This window comes from Athene cunicularia (genome assembly GCF_003259725.1).
Source record: "Athene cunicularia isolate RWA chromosome 3 unlocalized genomic scaffold, athCun1 chr3_part1, whole genome shotgun sequence".
NCBI lineage: Eukaryota > Metazoa > Chordata > Aves > Strigiformes > Strigidae > Athene > Athene cunicularia.
In genome coordinates, this window is record NW_020799097.1 from 82,628,228 (window position 1) to 82,648,289 (window position 20,062).

Here is a 20,062-nt window from a genome sequence, read left to right on the forward strand (position 1 = left end):
AAAACGAACTAAGTTTAAAATTAAGTACATTCAACTTATTTACTTTTCTGCACACCTCCAAAATGCAATTTGATTGGTACCTCTCATAATTTCTATTTAAATATGAATAAAAACCAAATTGCTTTGCCTACTGAACACACATTACAGTTATGTTAAAGCTGTTTTCAAATAAAAAGACTTAGCAATGTTAGTAATAATCCCTGCCAAATGCCTAAAATGAGCAGAAAATTCAAAGTAACTGGTATTGAAGTGAACCCCCCTTTACAAAAGATGAAACACTGAAGGGTTCAAGGAGTATACCATCTAAGTGAATAAGATTTCAAAAGACCTTCAAGAAAAAAAATATTCTTTGAATGACACTCAAAAGTTCTGCATGATTTATTAAAATGCTTACATTACAAAAAATATCTGGGGAGATAAAAAAACCCCTAAGTGTTTCTTGTAGTAAATTTAACATCATATTAACACATCCAAGAGCCTTTACCTTCTAGCCATGTGTAGAAAGATTCTCCTGTAAATAGAAAGTATACTGTTAAATGAATTAATTTTCAACATTACAGTATCTCTACATTACTATGTGTACTAACATTAGCTTCCATCTGGACATAAAACTAAATAATTTAGCTATTAAAGTGAAAATAGGCACAGAAGTGGCTGAACTTTGAAGTTAGTTTAAATCTGTACAGGTAAGATTAGGAGAAATACAAGAATGAGCATGACTAAGCTACTCATCAGGACATTGAAAAGTGTATGGAAGCACAAGTCTGATCATATGCACCAGTGGTGAAAGACATGATGGAGGAGTGTAATTATACCTGACAGCCTTTACCTTGGCTGCTACTGTCTGAAGGTTTCCTGTAGGCTTAGATCTTTTGCCTAAGCACATTCAGTTGAATGAAAAATCCTAAAGTCTGACTCCCTGTAGGCAGACCAAATGCTTTTCCTCCCCACCTCCCCAAAATCAAGGACATGCAAGAATGTACACAAAAACCTGTCCCTTTTCTTTTAAAGGATCATACATCATTATCAGAAGAGCTCTGGAGGAGACCCAAGATTCCTTTCATTAATGTATCTCATTATCTCTCTAATAACATTACCACAACACATACTCTGTTACAAGGATAAAAACCAATAACAGAACTGTATTTTGCTCTTAACCACTCCTTCCTCCTACTCTGAAGAATTATCCTAATAAAAACACTTTCTGATCAATCATCTGCATAAAAACATAACTTTCCTGCTGTCTAGTGCAACAGCAATAAAGTGAATAAATCAGATGTCCAAAACTCTTTAATGCTTACTTCATTTCTGCAAATCAAGCAAAATAAGACAACTTACCATCATCTCCTCCTTAAGGGGGGGGGAAAAAAAAAAATCTGTAAGCATTAAAAAGATAATTTCCACAGCGAAGTAGTAATGAAACACAGGCTTTACTACAAACACAGAAAAAGTGCAAGAAACCTTATTTAAATCTACAAAAAACATAGGCTACTTTCCATCCTCTTCCTCTTCCTCAAGACCACCTGAGACTAAACATATTATAATAATGAAAGTCACTAAGAATTTGAAATCTTAGTAGCATCTGCTTTATATATTCTTGAAAGCTATGTTTTAGCTTCAGAAAGATGATTAGGAAGTTGTCGTCTTCAGTTTGCATTATTCAACAATCTGACCAGTGTTCCTTTATGAAATTCTGATCCCTGAGTTAAACTGCTCTTCTAATTCTTTTTATTTATGTCTACCAGCAACATATTATCTCAATCTTTACAATTACTAAAAGCCATCTTGATTTTCTAATGTGTGGTGATGTTTTCTAACTCAACCTATTGACCAATAGTTAATTTTTAAGGGAAATGAGACACACTGACAGGGGAAAGTTGATTTCTTTGGAACACCGGGTTATAGTTTTCAACTTAAATTTGAAAACTTGAAACTCAAGTCACTGGCATACTTTTTTTTTTTCCCAAAAACATTCTTGAAGATAGCAGCCTTCCTAAGTATCCACTCTTTCTTAAAATAGTGCAATTATTTGTACATTTGTAATACACTAAATATTAGGGATGGAAAATGTACAGCTTCATTACACTAGGATGACTATGAGCTGAAGTGATTAAATTAAATGATCTATTAAAAAAAAACAAAACATGAGAAGAATACAAGAGCACTGAAATTTTTGTCGAACTTTAACTCTGTCCCATCCACATTAGAAAATTACTGTGACACACACTTACTAAACAGTTTGAGACTGACCATAGTTTTCACGTTAGCTCCCTGACATTATTAACACTATTCATATACATAAGATTAAGCATGTAGGTAATCAAGTATCACAAACGTTAGTCTAATTATTGAAAATGGACAGGCACTTCTACAGAAGAAATTAAAAGAAGCAGAAAGCATACCTACAGACTGAAGATTACTATTTGTATCACTTGTACTGCAATAGCCACTATGTTAAAAGAACTGCATTAGAAAATAAAACAGGGAAGACCCACCCCTACTAGGCGCCAGTGGATTTAAAGGACGATAGACAGATCGAGGCCTAGAAAACAAGTTAGAAAACACAAAAATCAATTTTAAACTAAATTGAAATGCAAGTATAAGAAATAGGCTTCCTCTCCCTCCCAATTACTTAAAGCAGTTTTCTTCGTAGATGCTGTTCCACACTCTCCAAGCAGAAGGTCCCTTGTATCCTGTGTAACGTTCTGGATTCAGCAGCAAATCCACATACTGTGCATCTGGAGACCTCTCATCTAAATAGGAAAGCTTTTGTTACACATTCTAACTGATGAGTTTAAAAAGACAATTTTTAAAAAGTCACGCAGCATTAAGTATCAATAAGAGGTCTCATATAATACTATTCTGTGTTCTAGTTGGATTATAAACACCTTGTACATAAAAATACAGCAACTGACACAGTAAATATAAAGCTCAAAAGTCTGTAATTTATACCAAAGTCTCTCATGTAGCCATAATTTCTACAATGTCTGAACACCTACATGGCTTCAACTCTACCATAAACACTTGTCATGCAATGTGTTCTCTCACCCTATGCTAATATATAAACAACGTTTTGTTTTCAATAGATTTCAAATTTAGGATTTATTTGTCCAGCAGTATTTGGCAGGGGGGGCAGGAAAGGTTGCTTATTTGAAATGGGTATACTGCTACAGGGCCTTCTTAATAGGACAAGGTCAAAGAAGTGCATCCTGTAGTTGGTACATATTGTATATTTATTAGCTAAATCCCTTTTTCCCCAGATACCCTTGTATACTGGCAGGAAGTCTGGATCACATTGCTTAACTGAACAAACTTTCAGCATATTGCAGAATGCTCTGTTGGTTATGGCAAGAAACATGTTATTTAAATGTCATTTCAACAAGTTATACCCTCTAAAGTTCACTACAAATTTAGGCAACATATCCAAAGAAAACTGTGAAACAATACTCTCTCTGCTTAAATGCTTGGTATGACTAGAAAACATAACTTTCAAGCTACAACCAGTAAAAAGCAGGAAGAATTCCCTCCTTTTTGAAATTATAGGTCAAGAGCAACTTGTGCTTAAAAAAAACCCTTACATACAAGCCAAGCCAGTAGTTCAGAGACTTATTGATAGGTATAGGCCAAGCAGTGCCGCTATTTCCTCATATGTCAAAAAACCCCACATAAACAGAGCGAAAACTGCTCTAAAAAGAAGAGATGATTCTGCATGAGCAGTTAAGCATTACTTCAGCAGTAGTAGTATAAAAAGAGGAAAAAAGACACAGACACAAGACGCACAACAACAGCCAGATGAGACAAAGTGAAATTACAGTTTTACTTACTTCTTTGACAGCATGGCTAACCTAAGCAGTTCCTACACTGCCTAGTCACTTCAGGTCTCTACTTTTTCTCTCATTATATCCACATACACAGTCTATGGGGCAGTGCAACAGAAAGATGGAAAGCTGACCTGGGTTATGAAGTTTTTTTCAGCTAGATCAATTCCCTTATCTAGTTTAGCATTAAGCCCAACAAAAATCAAGTAAAAATTAAAACTGATGATATGGCTTTGTGATAGGGTTGAGCACTCTTACATTCACTCTCACCATAAGGAAGAGAGGAAGAGAACAAGAGTTTGTACCTCCTTCTGTCACTCCCAGAAATTATCTTCTCTCACCTCTCCCTGCTCCAGCTCACAAACTCACCTGATAAGCCAGTTCATCACAACAATCTGGGAGATGGGAGGGAGATGCCAACTTACATTCCCGCTATTCAAGTTGAATCAGCTTACCATGCAGAAAGATGCACGCCAGAGCCAGTGCCAGTGCAAAAGCACTGGAAGAACACAGCTGGGGGCAGTACATCCTCCTTCAGCAGGGCATGATGTAAGGAGAAATCGAGGTAGAATCAGGAACTACTTACATTAGTATTATGTTCTTCTAAAAGAAATGCTCCTAAACTGCACCTTTCCCTACTGAGTCCTCTTAAAAATCTAAGTAGGCAGCTTGAAGATAAGATAGGAGAGACAACAGCAGCTTACTGTATGTAACAGTTCAGATCTACAGTAATGCTCACTATTTACTACAGAAACAGCTTATACAGAAAATTTTCACATATAAGATGCAGCAGAACTGAAAGAGAACCACAGTTGCTAAGTCCACTACAGTTGCTGCTTTCTCAAGTGACATGAAACATTAGCCTAAAGGTAGATTAAAACACCTTGCATTATGCCCTAAATCTTCCCCTAGCATAGAAAGCTTTCTAAGGTATTTATTAAAAAGGCCTTTAGCAGTCATTCCTGAACTTGGCAACTCTCATGTTTATCTGAAAAAAAACATTCCTTTGAGCTCTGAAAGTTACAAGCAAACAAAAAGACTCATATATGTCAAGCAGAGGGAAGACACAATCTAGTATCTTAATGTTTCAATGATAAGAAAGTCCTTAGAAATAAGGGTGAATTTAGTGCAGAGATAATTTGGAAACATAGCAAGGCTGGAAGAGGAACAAACTCAGTCCAAGCACAGATACTAGAATAGCAACAAAAATAATATACTAGTAGGAAACTGAATCAGTTGCAAGTATTTATCTTATATTTGTGCTAGATGCAACTCTTGTGAGAAGCTTTTTAAAAAAAATATATGCTAACCTCCTCCCATTTACCTTTTTTTTAATATTTCCTTAAGTCTCCTGTTCACTATACTAACAGGAGGTAACAGTGAATGTGCTTTATGTAGACTACCAAATGCTCCTTGTCAAAAATTGCATTCTTTGCATGTAAAATACGAACTGTCACATCTCCATTTAGCACAAAATGAAAACTTTCCAAAAATGGTTATTTGCAGAGAAACTATCATCTTTTGTGGTTTTTAAGAGACAGCAAATAAAACAAACACTGAAAAAGCTTAAACACTTTACCATCAAGTTCACAAAAATGATCCTGTGAATCATCGTATCTTGCCCAGTCAATGAAAGCCTCCTTACTTTGGTTACTGAAGGGAAAAAAATACATCTGATTTTACACTTTTAAATAAATAACACCAGTGAGAGCTACCAAAAGAAACACAATCCACATGTAGTAGTTGAAACTGAATTCTGAATTACTATATCTGAAACTCGAGAATATGTGAGTTACCACTTGTTAGCTCCACAGAGATTATAGCAGGCATCAACTGCAATACTTATAAAGTTGTCTTGATGTTAAGACAGCAAAAAAGATTTCACCATCATTATTTGAACAAACTGTGCCGTGGCAGTGACTTCTCCTTCAGTAAGAGCTTGGTAAAATACTTTCATAGCATACATTTTTAACACTTCTCAAAGTACCACTTCAGCAGCTGTCACTTGGAGCGGGGGGGGAATCATATTTTGATAACCTGTACTTTTAATCACATCTACAATAGCTAGCCTTGCTTTTTAGTGGGAGACCAGATGTCTAAACACTCCTTCCAAGCTAAATTACTTTAGGAATATGATTTGTCTTAAACCTTTTAAATAATAATGGTATTCCACTCAGCCTAGCACTTTCGAAAGTGTACTGTACCACAGAGGCAAGTACTTTGAAGTTCTCACACTACGCAACAAAAATAGTGCCAAAATCTGAATGCTTTCTTCTGTGCGTATGTGCAGCACAGAACTACTTATGCCACACTACTGACAGCAAAATGTAAGCAAAGCTAAGACTGGAAACTCTACTCTAGGGTAAAGCACCTTGAAATAATGAAAACAACCTACTCTGATCAAATTAGTACTAGCTCAATACTACTGAGGCAATTCTGTAACAAACTGCAGTTCTAACCTTCTGCCAAATCATAATAGGAGACTTTATACTTTGCATTAGGTGAGGAACTTCTCCAGTAATTATTAGCAGGCAAGATTTAATAATAACATGAAATACAGTTGATAAGCCAAACTCATGAGGATGATGCACTGCTAGGTAAAGAACAAGGCAGTTTGCCTAAAATGCATACACTCTTCCCACACTTGCAGGATTCATTACCTGCCCTCTCTCAACTTTAATCATCTATCCTGCTCTCACAAAATGCATTCTCTTTAGCTCTCCTTATGTGTAATCAATTTCATATTCTTTTGCCCTACAAGAGTGAAAGATTTAATGGTTTCTTATTTCCCCTTTAAAAACCTTGGATAAGGGCTCTACCCAGTTTGGTTTAAAACACCACACACCAGGCAGAAGCAGTTGTTTTTCCATGGCAGTCCCATTTTCCTCAGATGACAGGAAAGAGTTTCAACATCTCTATCGGGTAGAACAGCTGAAATCCATGGTCAAAGACACCATATCTCCCCAACAAAAGCAAAGAACTAATTTTTTTATTTTTACTTTTTAAAGGTGGATAATCTAGTAGAATGCAAGTTTTTCTAAGTGCTGTTCCACACACTTTGCTACTCAGGGGCAACACCATCCTGCAGAATTCCTCCCACCCAACCTTGACTGTGCCATACAATAAGCAAGATCAGGGAATTGATCCAAGCCAAAAATAACTTTGCCAACAACAAAAGTAACTCACAAGTTCCCTGATCTAGTTCACTGAATGATCACAAACAGGCATGTCAGTGTAACAGAGTGACAGAGCAGGACAGAATCCCTTAACCCAGCACAGTCATCAAGAACAAAGACTGATACTGGTAAAAAGTAGGAAAAAAGGTGGGTTTATTTGCAAGTTTCCTCTGATTCTTGATGCTGTAAGATACCTCTTTCAAAGTGTACTTTAAAAAAAAAAAAAGAAAGTCTACTTATCACTTAATACCTTTACCTTCAGATGTTCTTGCATCATTTCACATTTACTTTCTAATAGGCTATGGAAAGAATGAAGAACAAAAACCAGCACATTGCAAAAACAACACTGACAAAATGAAATGTCCCTTTGTTACTATTTTTGTACTATTGTTGTAAATCACAGCATACCTTAAGGTACTGTTAACTGCTCCCAGTTTGTTAGCTTGCTCACAGTCTTCCAATTCTTTGGAATTATTTGCTGCTTTTGAATACTGTAAGAGAGTTAATATACAAATGAAAGAGCTAAAAATCTCTGAGAACAGGTGCTTCTAGGTTTAACAGTGATTGGCTAGTATCAGGGAAAATTCTGATTCTAGAAGCAATAAGTAATTCTAGAACATTTGTATTTTTCTTAACCTAATTTCATCAGACCAGTTTCGATATGTGGATTTAACTACCATAGAAAATTCAGCTAAATATGTTAAAATTTTGTTTGCTTTGCTTTTCTGTTTTGTTTATTTAAATTAAATGGAGTTCTGAAGTGTTTTAGATACTTATTTGCAATCTTGTAAAAGGACCCTGGAAGACAAGCAGTGTCATACCTATAAACACACCTCGTATTTTGCAAGCATAACCATACCCCAACTTTCATTGGTCATTTCAGTATGAAAATTTATCAAGTTTTGGTCATTCTCCCCTCATGTTTCATTTAATCCTATTCATTGGCATGCTTTAGATGTGCACAGGACTGAAAGAGAGGCTTTTCCAGTTGAACTGACATTTTGATTATATTAAAGCCAGAATTTAAGTATTTAAGATGAACTCTGAATCTACATTATTTTTTTAAAAAAGTAAACTACTAAAATAGACTTACTATTAGAATACTTCTGCGGAAAACATTTGAAGAATAAAAGATTAAATTCCACTATTCTACAATAATACAGTCATGTCAGCAGGGACTTTATTGTTTGCCAGCTTGAAGCTCAAAAAAGCCCTCTAACAGTTTTGGAACATAATAGATAGTATCTGTCCTCTCAAAAGATAAACAAGACCAAATTTCCTCTTTTTGGGGGTGTTGGGGTTGGGTTTTTTTTTCTGTGTGTGTGCTTGCAGACTGAGCCTTAAGTTTACACAGATTTCCACATTATCACAGTCCTTAAGAAACAAAGAAAGTGATTTAATGTTGAGTAACCAATAGTTTATATAAAGCTACACTGCTGGCTTCCTTTCACTTCAGGGCACATAATGACATGAAGGATTACTACCCAAAACCAGCTCAAAATAAAAACATAAGCTAAAGGCTTTGGTCAGCCCTCAGAAATAGCAAACAACAATAATAATTTGATAGATTTTAAAAGGAAGAAAATAGTTTATTTCTGAGGACAGACTTGTGGTCAAGATGCCAGAGGCAAAGTACCACCACAATATGTATCACAATACTTCTCAAAAAAGGATTTAATTCAAACTGTTCAGATGAGTAAGCAAGATGACTTGCTTTAAAAATGCATTTGCCCGAATCAATACAAGAAAAAAAAAAAACAGCAGAACCTATTGAAGACCAGAGAAATGAAGGAGATTAAAAAATCCAAATAATTTAAACCTTGTTAGGGGCCTTGCCCGTAACAATTATTTACTCTAGAAGGAACTTCTCACTCAATTTTCTTGGATTTGCCAGCTGTGGGGGCTCATTCTTCAGCATCATATGGATGTTAAATGAAAAATCTGAACAAGGAAGGAATGGATCTAACCTAGAATGAAACAGATACTGCTGATGAAGTAACATACTGAGACGCTGAAGTAAACATTCTGCATGTCTAGAGTTGCAAACCAATCCCTACCCTGAAGTAAAAAAAAATTACTGCCAAGAATATAAACCTAAATTCAAGGTTTCAAACAGAATGAACATTTGAGTCTCAAAACAGGTTTCCAGGCTTCACTACTGTCCAGTGTTTAACAGCAACAGCTATGGATCAGTACTCTGTGACACAGGTCACGATGAAGTATCTCTTCCTCCCAAAACAGGATCTCCTAGGAGCAGCTTCCAGGAGAAAACAGAAAATAAGTGGGCAGGAAGTAAAATAATAAATTAAATATTGTAACCTTAAGTTACTGCATCCTGTTCATCATTGCTTCAAAGACTCATACAGCAGTTCTTTAATATCTATCTCCCCAAAATGTGATTACAGCTCAAACGAAACAAGACTACAGAAAGGGAAACTACTTTTTGCCTCTCCAACACTTACAAAAAGCTTATGTTGGTGCCAAGAATTAAAAAGAGATCCTCTATTACTAACTGCACTTCTGTGGGGAAGTTGCGCAAGTGTAACCCTGGTCTTTGTGGCTAGATGAGCTTTCAAAAGAACTCTTCTCTCCATGGTTCAGTAAACAAACAAAAAAATGCCCCATGAAAGCCTAAATCAAGCTAGAAGTTTACAAACTCATCTACATTAGGAGAAAAGGGCAATAGGAAACTGCACAGAAGCCAAGCACTTAGACCACAGAAAATTTTTCCACAGGATTCTACCCTGAGTATATCTACTCAAGAGATTATAGCTCTTATGATTAAAATGATGCCTTTGATTGTTTTCACCTTTCCAAGGCAGACACTATCAGGATGAAAGACAGCAACTGGACAGTATGTCCACAGAGGAAAACATATTTTTATTTTTTTTCTTTAAATCAACATTTTAAGGATAATCAACAAGATGCAGGGCTTTCTCAAATGGACCAAGCACAGGCTAATAGCACAGTACTTGTAGAGTCCTTGAAATAGAACATTCATACTAAAATAAGTTTGATGTTTCCTTAAAAAGGATATTTAATGAGATTGTCAATTTTTACATGGCTGTAAGAAAGGTCTTTAATTGAATCATAAGTAGTAAGAAAATGGTGTAGGTAAGACTTATGTCAGTCCTGATGACAATTTTCCTGCAGAAATACTTCATTTTCTGACAAAGAAGCAGCAGATATTCGTGTCTTTGTTCTACTACAGATTAAAGGTACAGAATTGCCCAACTTTCAGTACTGTAGTTGGTTGCAACAATCTACAAGGCAATTCAAAGGAAACAACTGTAGCAAATACACCAGGAAATATACCAGTTTCCTTACTGTGGTGAAGCAAAAGGTGGCTGATCATTCACATCCAAAATCCAATTCAGTATGCTCATGTGAAATATCTTAAGAACAGCATACTCTTTGGCTATTAACATATTTCTTATGGCTCTCAAGATTAATCAATCAGGAAGCTCAAATGCCTACTAAAAGAATCCTTTCTAAAACAGTCTTTGAAGTCTTAAAATACCTCTTTAGGAGGCATTACGGTACTCCAGGAGTAAGTTTCTCTACAATGAAGCTTGGAAGAGAACAGAGTCACTGAAACAGAGGAGAGGCAACAGATTATCCAGCTGAAACCCAAGATCTTCCGCCCAGAGATAGTGCCAAAGTTTTCTGAGAATGACTACTGCTGCTTGTGCTGAAATGGTGAATGACTGACATTTAAAGTCATGTCAGTGAGAAAGATGTTTCTTCTCTGATCACCAGAAACCTTTAAATGAAGAGGCACACTTTACTTCAGAGTGAGCTTAACGATATACATATGAACAGGAGACAAGACTTCTTGAGCTGAAGTTTGGACAGACTTGCCTGCAGTGTTTATGACAGCAGGATACAGAAGTCATCAACTCATGATGAAACGTTCCTCTCAGCTATCGTTGCTAATCTCTCTTGGTGTAAAGTCATTTATGGTATGGTGAACTACAGTGAGGTAAGGCAAGCAGCAATTACAGCTGCCCAATGAGGCGGAAAGTACTGGGAAGGATGGAGACACAGTAGTTAAGTAAGAGTCAGTGTGAGTCTACAACACAGTCAAGGCACTCAACAGGAAGATCTCTCACTAGGGCACCTTTATCTCATTAACTGCTAAAATCCCCACTCTTGGGCACTGTATTTGGGATTTGGTGGTCAGGGATGGTTTGTTTGTCTTTCTGCTCTGACCTCTTTTTTTAGGCATATATACTCTCTTTACACTTTTGGCTTTGCTAAAATCACTTGGTGATCTAGGAAGGATGGCTTGGAGAGGAGCAAGCAAAAGCCAACAGCACAGACTGACTACTGTATCTTGTGCTGACCACTTTAGTCTAAATTGTCTTTAGACTAATGATCAAATCATCTTTAGACTGATGACCTGCTCAAGATTAAACATGGCAAAACTACATGTAATCATTCAGGTTTTTAATATTAAGAGGCTGTGGTTATATATGATTCTTACAAAAGACTGCACTGCTACTGCAGCTGTGCATAAGCCCGTGACATTATAGAAGGTGGCCTGTACTCAGAAATGAACAAAGCATTTTGTATCTGGCATTCTGTGGCCACATACTGCTGTCCCTGGTCATTCATTGATTCAGTCTGCACCAGCTCTCAAGCTATGACAGGCTCAAAATGGCATGGCAGTACCAGCTATATTGGAAACACTGTTCACTATAAAAGTAGAAACATAACACCACATACAAGAGCTGATCAATTATGGTAACAATTTCATCACTAAGCCAAGACTGAAGGTTTGTAATAAAGTCACACAGCTACTTCAGAGAGAAGTTAGAAAATAAATTACTACTTACTTTATTAGAGCTCCCAGCCTTAATTCCAACAGGTATTTTGCTCTAAAAGCAAAAAATATATCACAGTTTTATACTGTTCATAGAAATAATTACGCTTGATTAAAATCTACAAATTAAGTATCACTCCTACAGAAGTCAAAGCAAATTTGTTTTTAAATAATTAACTTTCTCCTTTACCTTCTCAACGTGTCATATCCAAAACAGTGCTAGAGTTTAGAAGAGACTTAAAGTTATTCGTTTTATTGGTAAAATGACTAAGACCTTAAAATACTTTGGTTATATTTTTATTTTTGAAATGTAAAATAAATATAGGTAAAAGGGAGACAAATTAAGTTCTCATTAGTAAATATTGTTAGTTTTAGTCACTGCAAATTAATAAACTTTTTAACCAAATAACCTTTTTCTATTTTATATTATTTGATCCATACCTCAGGACAAGGCTCTACATGACAATCTTTGATAGAACAATGGCCGTCATCAGCCCAAAATGGGCATGGTCTCTTTAGGTTGACCTAAACATACAAAACCAAAAGTTTACAATCAATACTTACATAAGGCAACTTTAAAAGAAAGAGTTCTCAGTATCAGGAAATCCTTTCAAATTAAAGAGAAGATACAAGGAAAAAGGGTTAAATTTAGTAATTTTAAGGTTGTGGGGGGTGTGCAAAGGTTTGGTTGGTTGAACTACTCTCCCTCTGAATATATAAGCTGAAGCTTGCTGCAGTGGAATTGTTAGTGATAATGGTCTCCAGTGGACACAAACACATCTTATATTAAAGCACAACTTAAATCTCTCACCACTAATATAACTTCAAAGCAGTAAATAAACTACTAAAAAGAAGGCACATCAGACATAATGCAGCTCTAAAATGGTTATAGTTTTATAGAATGGTTTGGGTTGGAAGGGACCTTAAAGATCTAGTTCCAACCTCCCTGCCATGGGCAGGGGTATCTTCCATTAGACCAGGTTGCTCAAAGCCCCGTCCAACCTGGCCTTGAACACTTTCCAGGAGGGGGCAGCCACAGCTTCTCTGGGCAACCTGTTCCCATGCCTGACCACCCCACAGTAAAGAATTTCTTCCTTACATGTAATCTAAATCTCCCCTCTTTTTAGTTTAAAGTCATTACCCCTCATCCTATCACTACACTCCCTGATAAAGAGTCCCTCCACCTTCCCTGTGGGCCCCCTTTAGGTACTGGAAGGTCGCTATAAGGTGTCTCCAGTGCCTTCTCCAGAGGCTGAACAACCCCAACTCTCTCAGCCTGTCCTCATAAGGGAGGTGCTCCAGCCCCTGATCATCTTCATGGCCTCCTCTGGACCTGGTCAAGTTGATCCATGTCCTTCCTATGCTGGGAGCCCCAGAGCAGATTTGATGGAGTACAGACTAGTGCACAAGTTTACTAATTCAAGTAAGTGCTTGGATGATTTCAGATTTCAAGCAATAAAACCAGGCAATATATTACTACATATCACAGCTAGTCAAGGAAGAATGAGTATCATAATGGTCTCAAATTAGAGAGCTGATAAAGTACAAATATGAATAATGAAGAGAACATACAGAAACATTACCAGCAAATCCTCTGATGACTAGTGCTCCTATTTGTCATCAAATGGCACAATAAAGGCAAGGAGTATCACGTATATTAGTATACCCTACATATGGCAAGAGATTCAAACACTTCACTACACTTCACCTGGTTTGTCAATGTAAAAGTCAGTAAAGAAAAAACAAAACCCAGTTTTCCTTTACATCAGCCTTATACATACTAACAAACATTAGTGATAAAAAACACTTTGACCTTACTCATCACTCCTAAACTGAAGACTACAGACTAAAGGTTCTCCTGCATGAACAACCAGAAACACTGCAGAAGTGCAGGATAATCTTTGAAATCTAACATTACAAACAAAATATAAAACATTCATTCTCAGCAGCAACTATTTTTCAGATAAAATCAGTTTTAAAACTTTCAAATAAACAAACAGACATGGAAAACAAAAATTACCTCTATTCTTTTACTTTGTGTTCCTTTAGCACTGCTTGTACTAATTTTCCTCTATTGATAAATACTATTCATCAAGACATTCAACTGAAGTCACTACTTATAACCCACAAACTACATCTTGAATGATTTTATGTATCACTTCTTACTTGAAACTGCTGCAGATACTGAATTTGATTCTGTAGTCAGACACAGTAATAGTTATATAAAATGCACTGTAAAATGAAGCCTGATAGCCCAAGGATGGCATCAGGTCCTAGAGCAGTTTCAACACAAAAATTTAAAAATTATAAATGTGCTTACAGAAATTAGTGAAATCTATAAATCTTAAGTCAGAAAACTAATCTTTATGCTATTTTATGGAAAAGAATACCTACAAGCTGTACAGTAAATTAATGGTTCACACACTGTCAAGAACAGTGGTTTTGTTATACCTAACAGGTTAGAAGATTGAGACCAAACATTTTAGTCTTCAGAAAAACACGTTTTACCCTTATATGTAGGAATATTTTTCTAGTTCATGTAGTTTATATCCCACACTTTCACTTTACATAAGGAGAAACAGACAGGAAACAAAGCATAAACATCTAGTACAGTAGTGTCAGAGCAGTCTCCCGGCAAAGAACTGGCAACTGAACTCAAATGTCCTGTCTGAAGAAAAACTCTTCAAATGTTCTGTCACTAGCACAAAAGATCTCCAAAGAGGAAAACTTGCTCAACTGCCCTTTAATATACTGAATTCCTTTACCAAACCTTTCAGCAAGTAAGTTCTTTTTGTATTTTCAAAACATGCATACAAAGTTAACTGCTTTATAACATCTGAAGGAAAGACTGCTTTCCAGGTTTCCATTTTGATGTACTTATTCAGCATGACTGGGAATTATTAATTCAGTGTTAAAATGTTAAAGTGATTCCTCAGTCAAAAAAAACCCTAACAAGACATTAAGCAGATGGTATGACTTCTTAGGAGTGATGACAACTACCTTCTAGTCACAGTGCAAGCCATGCTAGCACAGATACATTAAAAGCAGAGATTTTCGGTTGCTCCCCACCCCCCCCAATTTCTTCTATTCAATCCAGAATCCACATTCCAATTCCTCTAGTTAATCCACAAACACCATCCCTAGAAAAAAAATATGTGGAATTTTAGAATCTTTCATACTTGTTCACTCACCATCTTTTTTTAAATAAAGCACAAAAGTGTTACATTTTACATTACCTTCACAGTAAGACCTATTACCTAAAACGTGTCCCTCCCACAATTTCTACCAAAACCCCCAATCAGCTAACATAGTTAGACTACAAGCTTCTTCAAAGTAAACTAACAATAAAAACCACTAACACTTAGGAAGACAAAAATAACTAGGCAGCCACTGTTCTTACAGATAGGCACACTGTAAATAAAAGAACACTGTTGTCTAAACTGCAAATGAATTCAAAAAGAACACCTGCAAATCAAGATATACTAGTCCCAGAATGATTCAAGAGTGCTAAAAACCAGTGCACACACACACACCCCCACCACTTCTGAGACAAACTGAGGCTGTATAGCACTTGTACTTTAATCAATACCAAACATGCACTGACTACATAGAACATCCTTCTACTTTCTTCAGGGTCTGAAGTATTAGATTTCATTATTATTGTTTACAGTATTATTCAATGCTTCCCACAGATTAAAAGCTAGATTCCTTATCATGAGGCTTCTATAGTTTGTGTGGTTTTATGTATAAAACTATACAGAGACAAAATGTCTTATTCCTTTTTTCTTTTATTGATAAGTGTTGCACTAACTATCTAGAAACCACCCAGCACAATTTCAGCAAGACTTTAAAATCAAAGTTTTCTTCAGCCTTTAAAGAAAAACTAGCTAGTCCATTCAGTATTATACATTAATGTGTGAATTCTTTTATGGCTGTTGAACTAGTAATACAGTGGGAATACTGTGACCATAGTTACAGAAGTTCATGATCCAAATTCCTATTAGAAATTAAATTACTTCAGAATAGGAGTGTTTTCACTCTCAGACAAGTATACTCCCCCTATGTTTACTCAGTATTTAGCTACACTGTAGTTGACCTAGATGATCACTGTCTTCCCTCACAATTTCCACATCCATCTATGTGCTTAACAGCACTTCTATGATTTTGTGCAGGGATATCAAAAAAACTCTGTTGTTTATTCGGAGGGGAAAAGGGAAAGACATTCCAATTTACTTATTCACTTTGTTCAACACAAATTCCTCCCTGTCACACCTGGAAATACTAAATAATGTGTGGTGATGGGTGGACTGCACACTGGCCCTTGTAACTGCCCATCTATTAGGAAGATCAGTATGAAAGATGAGGGAGGATTGCAACACATCATTAAAGTATGATCTGCAGAACTGCTAGTGAAATTAAGATTAGCTCTAAAATTGCAGGATGAAATTACTGTTGTATAAAACCCTGTATACCTGTTGCTCCTCCTCTTCAAATACTTTTTGTATCTTTCTGTGGCCTCTGGAAAATCTAATTACTACTATGTGATGTATTATCATGAAGTTGCACATACCTTGTTTCTCCTGAAAAGTGAAGTTAGAACTGTATCATGTAGCAGGAGGAGATTCAGGGTGAAGTTACACATTACTGCTTGGTCAGACTAGAAAGGGAAGATTCTAGGTTTTTTTCCTCCTTCCTCACATTCATAACCCCATCTTGCATGAGTTTAATACTTTTCTGATTCCAGATCAGCTACATAACTTGCTATATCCTGGGGTAAAAACCCCAAAACAACCAACTACCAAACCCAAACATCCAAACTAAAAATCTACCAGGTTAGAGATGCTTTGGCCTCAAGCGCAGACAAGCTCAAGAGCTAAAAGTAGGAAAGAAGCAGGACAGTCTGCCCTAAAGGAGCATAGCCTGCTTCTTCCAGAGGCAGCCAACTCTATAATCAGCTCAGTCAAAATGCAAACTCATTCTTAAGTTAAGCATATCTGAAAACAGAATTATCAGGCTTCAAAGTCTTATTCTGCCCATCAGATTCTAATACAGTGAAAAAAAAATGTTTAGAGTTTTAAAACTGAGATATTACATACTACTTGAAAATTGAGTAATTGTACCTATTTTTCAAAGGAATAACAGTTCTCTAAATAGCAAAAACTAAAATTAGAACTAAAACAGCAACTTACAAGAAAAGGAAATAATTGCAGCATTTCCATTTCAAATTGCACACATTTCTTACAAGTACTGTGCCGTCAGAAAGTTGCTAATATATAATCCTTTTCTAGATGCTGCAATGCAAAGATATTACCTTTAAAATTACCACTTATCAGTTGAATGAAAGCAGTCATAATTTACTGTCACTAACTCCAGGATTAACACGGCAAACATGACTTATTACCAACATAACTGTCAGGGACTGAAAATCTGCTACAACCAAATTCAAGAGCCATGTGCTCCTAAAAGACAAAATAGACAAACTAGTTTGATCTGTAATCCTTCCTATATTTTCTGGATTTTATTTAAATTATTCAGGAAAGTACCATTTTAATTGTACCTTGTAATATCTGAAGTAATCACGTTCTTGCAGTTTCTGTATTTTGGGGAAGATCTTGAAAGTATTGAAGTCATCGATGCTTTCTATGTCACATAAACAATCATCTAGGACTCCTGTGAGCTAATAAAAATACATTAAAATTTATTTTTAATCAAGAAATGCAGTATTAATTAGAGAAAAATCCTCTAAAGAGAAAAAGATGGCAGTCAAAAGAAGACTAGTAAAATGTCATTTCATAGCAAATAATTTATTTCTCATTATTAAAATACTCTAGAACATACCTTAATAAGAATTAGAATATATCAAATCTTAACACTTTTTCTGAGCTTAAGTCCACGTCCAAACACAATGCTGAATCAATACTAGCCTGATTAACACTTTCAGCTCTGAAATTGTTGACGATTCAGCATATAAAATTTTCTGCAGAATGAGCAGCAAGATTTTTCCAAACTATGAACACATGGTATATTAGCACACCAGAGTTGCACACCAAGTATTCTCCTACCAAACACTCTTCAGTTGAATGGCTTAAAAAAAAACCCGTCATGCATTGTCATCTTATTTTTCTAATTCTTTTCAAAGTGTAAGAACACTCCAGCTAGTCTCTTTAGAGGCATGGGAATAGGTACTTTTTGCACCAATAAGTTAGTAACTTCACAGGTAAATTCTACTAAGAAATAGTAGGAAAAATAAGTGCAGGCACCTGTATAGAAAGGCTGTAAATGCATTGCGAAACCAAGTCTGAACTTTCCAGGTCCCCTCACTCTTCTTGTGCCAGGACAGTAGCTGGTTCGTGGTACCGCACTAGCTTAAGACTACCTCTACAAAGAAGAGTGCACACAAGTGCAGAGGCGCTGCTGCCAGCACAGGAGAGGAAGGCAGGACTGTGCAAGCAGAGAAGACAGGCCCAACTCACTCAGCAGGCTAAGCTACAGCAACACTCCTGATGAGACCCTGACAGCACCTTAGTGAAAGACAGAAGCCCTGATTCTATGAACTTTTGTATGATAAATTTTATTAAATCTAAACTAACTACTCTCAGGCATAGCTTCTTAAACAACTGCAAACATTTCTGAAAGGCCCTTCAAACATAAGTTTGAAAGCTTTAGACCGTATCTAAGGGAATGGAACCAAACACTGCTGTTAGCTACCTACTATCTCCAGCCAGACAGGAAATTCACTGACATACATAATGGCCTCAAAAGCATATAAAACAGAAAGCCCACACATCTTGTATCTTGCACAGGCTTAGAAGAACTAAGTCTTAAAAGGTTATGTGCAAAAGGAGACGAAAAATATTTTGTAGCTTTTTTTTCTCTACAGATTTCACATAGATGCGATTATGAAATCATCTGTTTTATGCATGATAAATCAGTACTTTACAAAACAGATATTCTTATATAACCAAGCTTGATGTAAAAGTCACTATAAACTAAATTGTAGGCTTCTGCTCTTTTATGAAGCATAAAGGAGGCCTGGAAAATGTACTTCCCCCAACTCCCTGTGGGAATAAAGAGGTGAGGGTACGGCAATAAAGCATTTAAGTAGAAAATTCACCTTACGTAGATCCCCTTTTCCTGAGGCACTAAATAGGCTGTCATAATTCTGCAGAGCAGATATGGCAATGAAGTAAAACTCATTTAGAGAGGTTACTTTACCCAAAGTCTTCCACGCTGTTATGCCTGCCTTGTTAATGTTATCTAACTTCAGACCTGGGCAAACAACTATGAAAGAGCCTATGTGCAATTACAGGTTTTTCACAAAGCCAAGAAAGCTCACAGCCCACATGACTGACAACTGAATTGCAGAAGACAAAACTAGTTATTACTAATATTTACAGAAATGAACCCCCTATGCATTTTAATATATAATGATTTCATTACAAATTTCACATTTTCTCATTGATCACACAATTTTGCGGTCCTTACAGGCAACACCATACCACAAAACAAACAGTATATTTCATTATAATATAAAAAGGCAAAAAGTTAACTGAACATTTTGCTCCAATATTATCAAACTGTATAAACAGAATAAACCTTGTGTGAACAGCAATAATTTATTAAGCTGAAAGCAGTAGGAAAGATCCAAGAAATTTTCTGTGGACTCAGAAGGTAAAGAGTAGAAAACTACTTTGATGACCACCTCATGAAGCTATTTACTGCTTACAAAAATATTTTTACCGTCTGTGCAAAACTGAAAATGCTTTTTCAGGGGAAGATGTTCCAAACAAACACACAGTAGTTACACTCAGTGTCAAATCCCATGGAAAAATAAAAAGCTTAAGTCTTTTTATTCAACTAAGATGGCAAACTAATGGAGGTCACACCTTTGCCAGATGACTCTGACAAAATCCCCATTCTAAGAACATCTTTGAAAACACTGTAGTTTACTTAGAACATTATAAAGTTTCAGAAATAAACCCTCCCCAAAATCTAGAATTGGTTTTATTAAGAGAAAAATAACTTTAGAGTAACAAGAGCAAAAGAAAATCTCCATCTCTTTCCAACAACTTTTCAAAACTGGAACAGTTAGCTCCCTGTATACATAAAATAGCAAAATCAATGTTTCCTTGGAAGGCATGCTCTAAAATTAAACTAGGCTATATCTGTACCAAACCACAATTTACAAAATGGTTTGACAGCACACATGAAACACCAATACTGCACATCAGTGGAGCCCGTTC

At 36.1% G+C, this 20,062-nt stretch overlaps 1 protein-coding gene across 1 annotated transcript in view; it reads right to left on the reverse strand.

Annotated features, from left to right (window-relative positions):
• ERO1B (endoplasmic reticulum oxidoreductase 1 beta) overlaps positions 1 to 18,567 on the reverse strand; it is a 27,220-nt gene extending 8,653 nt beyond the window's left edge. The window contains exons 1-10 of the mRNA XM_026844587.1: positions 18,532 to 18,567; positions 17,377 to 17,496; positions 12,261 to 12,344; positions 11,833 to 11,874; positions 7,403 to 7,485; positions 5,398 to 5,471; positions 2,633 to 2,753; positions 2,496 to 2,542; positions 1,339 to 1,350; positions 485 to 511 (exon numbers count right to left, since the gene is read on the reverse strand). Coding sequence (XP_026700388.1) covers positions 485 to 511; positions 1,339 to 1,350; positions 2,496 to 2,542; positions 2,633 to 2,753; positions 5,398 to 5,471; positions 7,403 to 7,485; positions 11,833 to 11,874; positions 12,261 to 12,344; positions 17,377 to 17,496; positions 18,532 to 18,567 — 646 coding nt within the window. The remainder of the gene's footprint in view (positions 1 to 484; positions 512 to 1,338; positions 1,351 to 2,495; positions 2,543 to 2,632; positions 2,754 to 5,397; positions 5,472 to 7,402; positions 7,486 to 11,832; positions 11,875 to 12,260; positions 12,345 to 17,376; positions 17,497 to 18,531) is intronic.
• Positions 18,568 to 20,062: the final 1,495 nt, after the last annotated feature.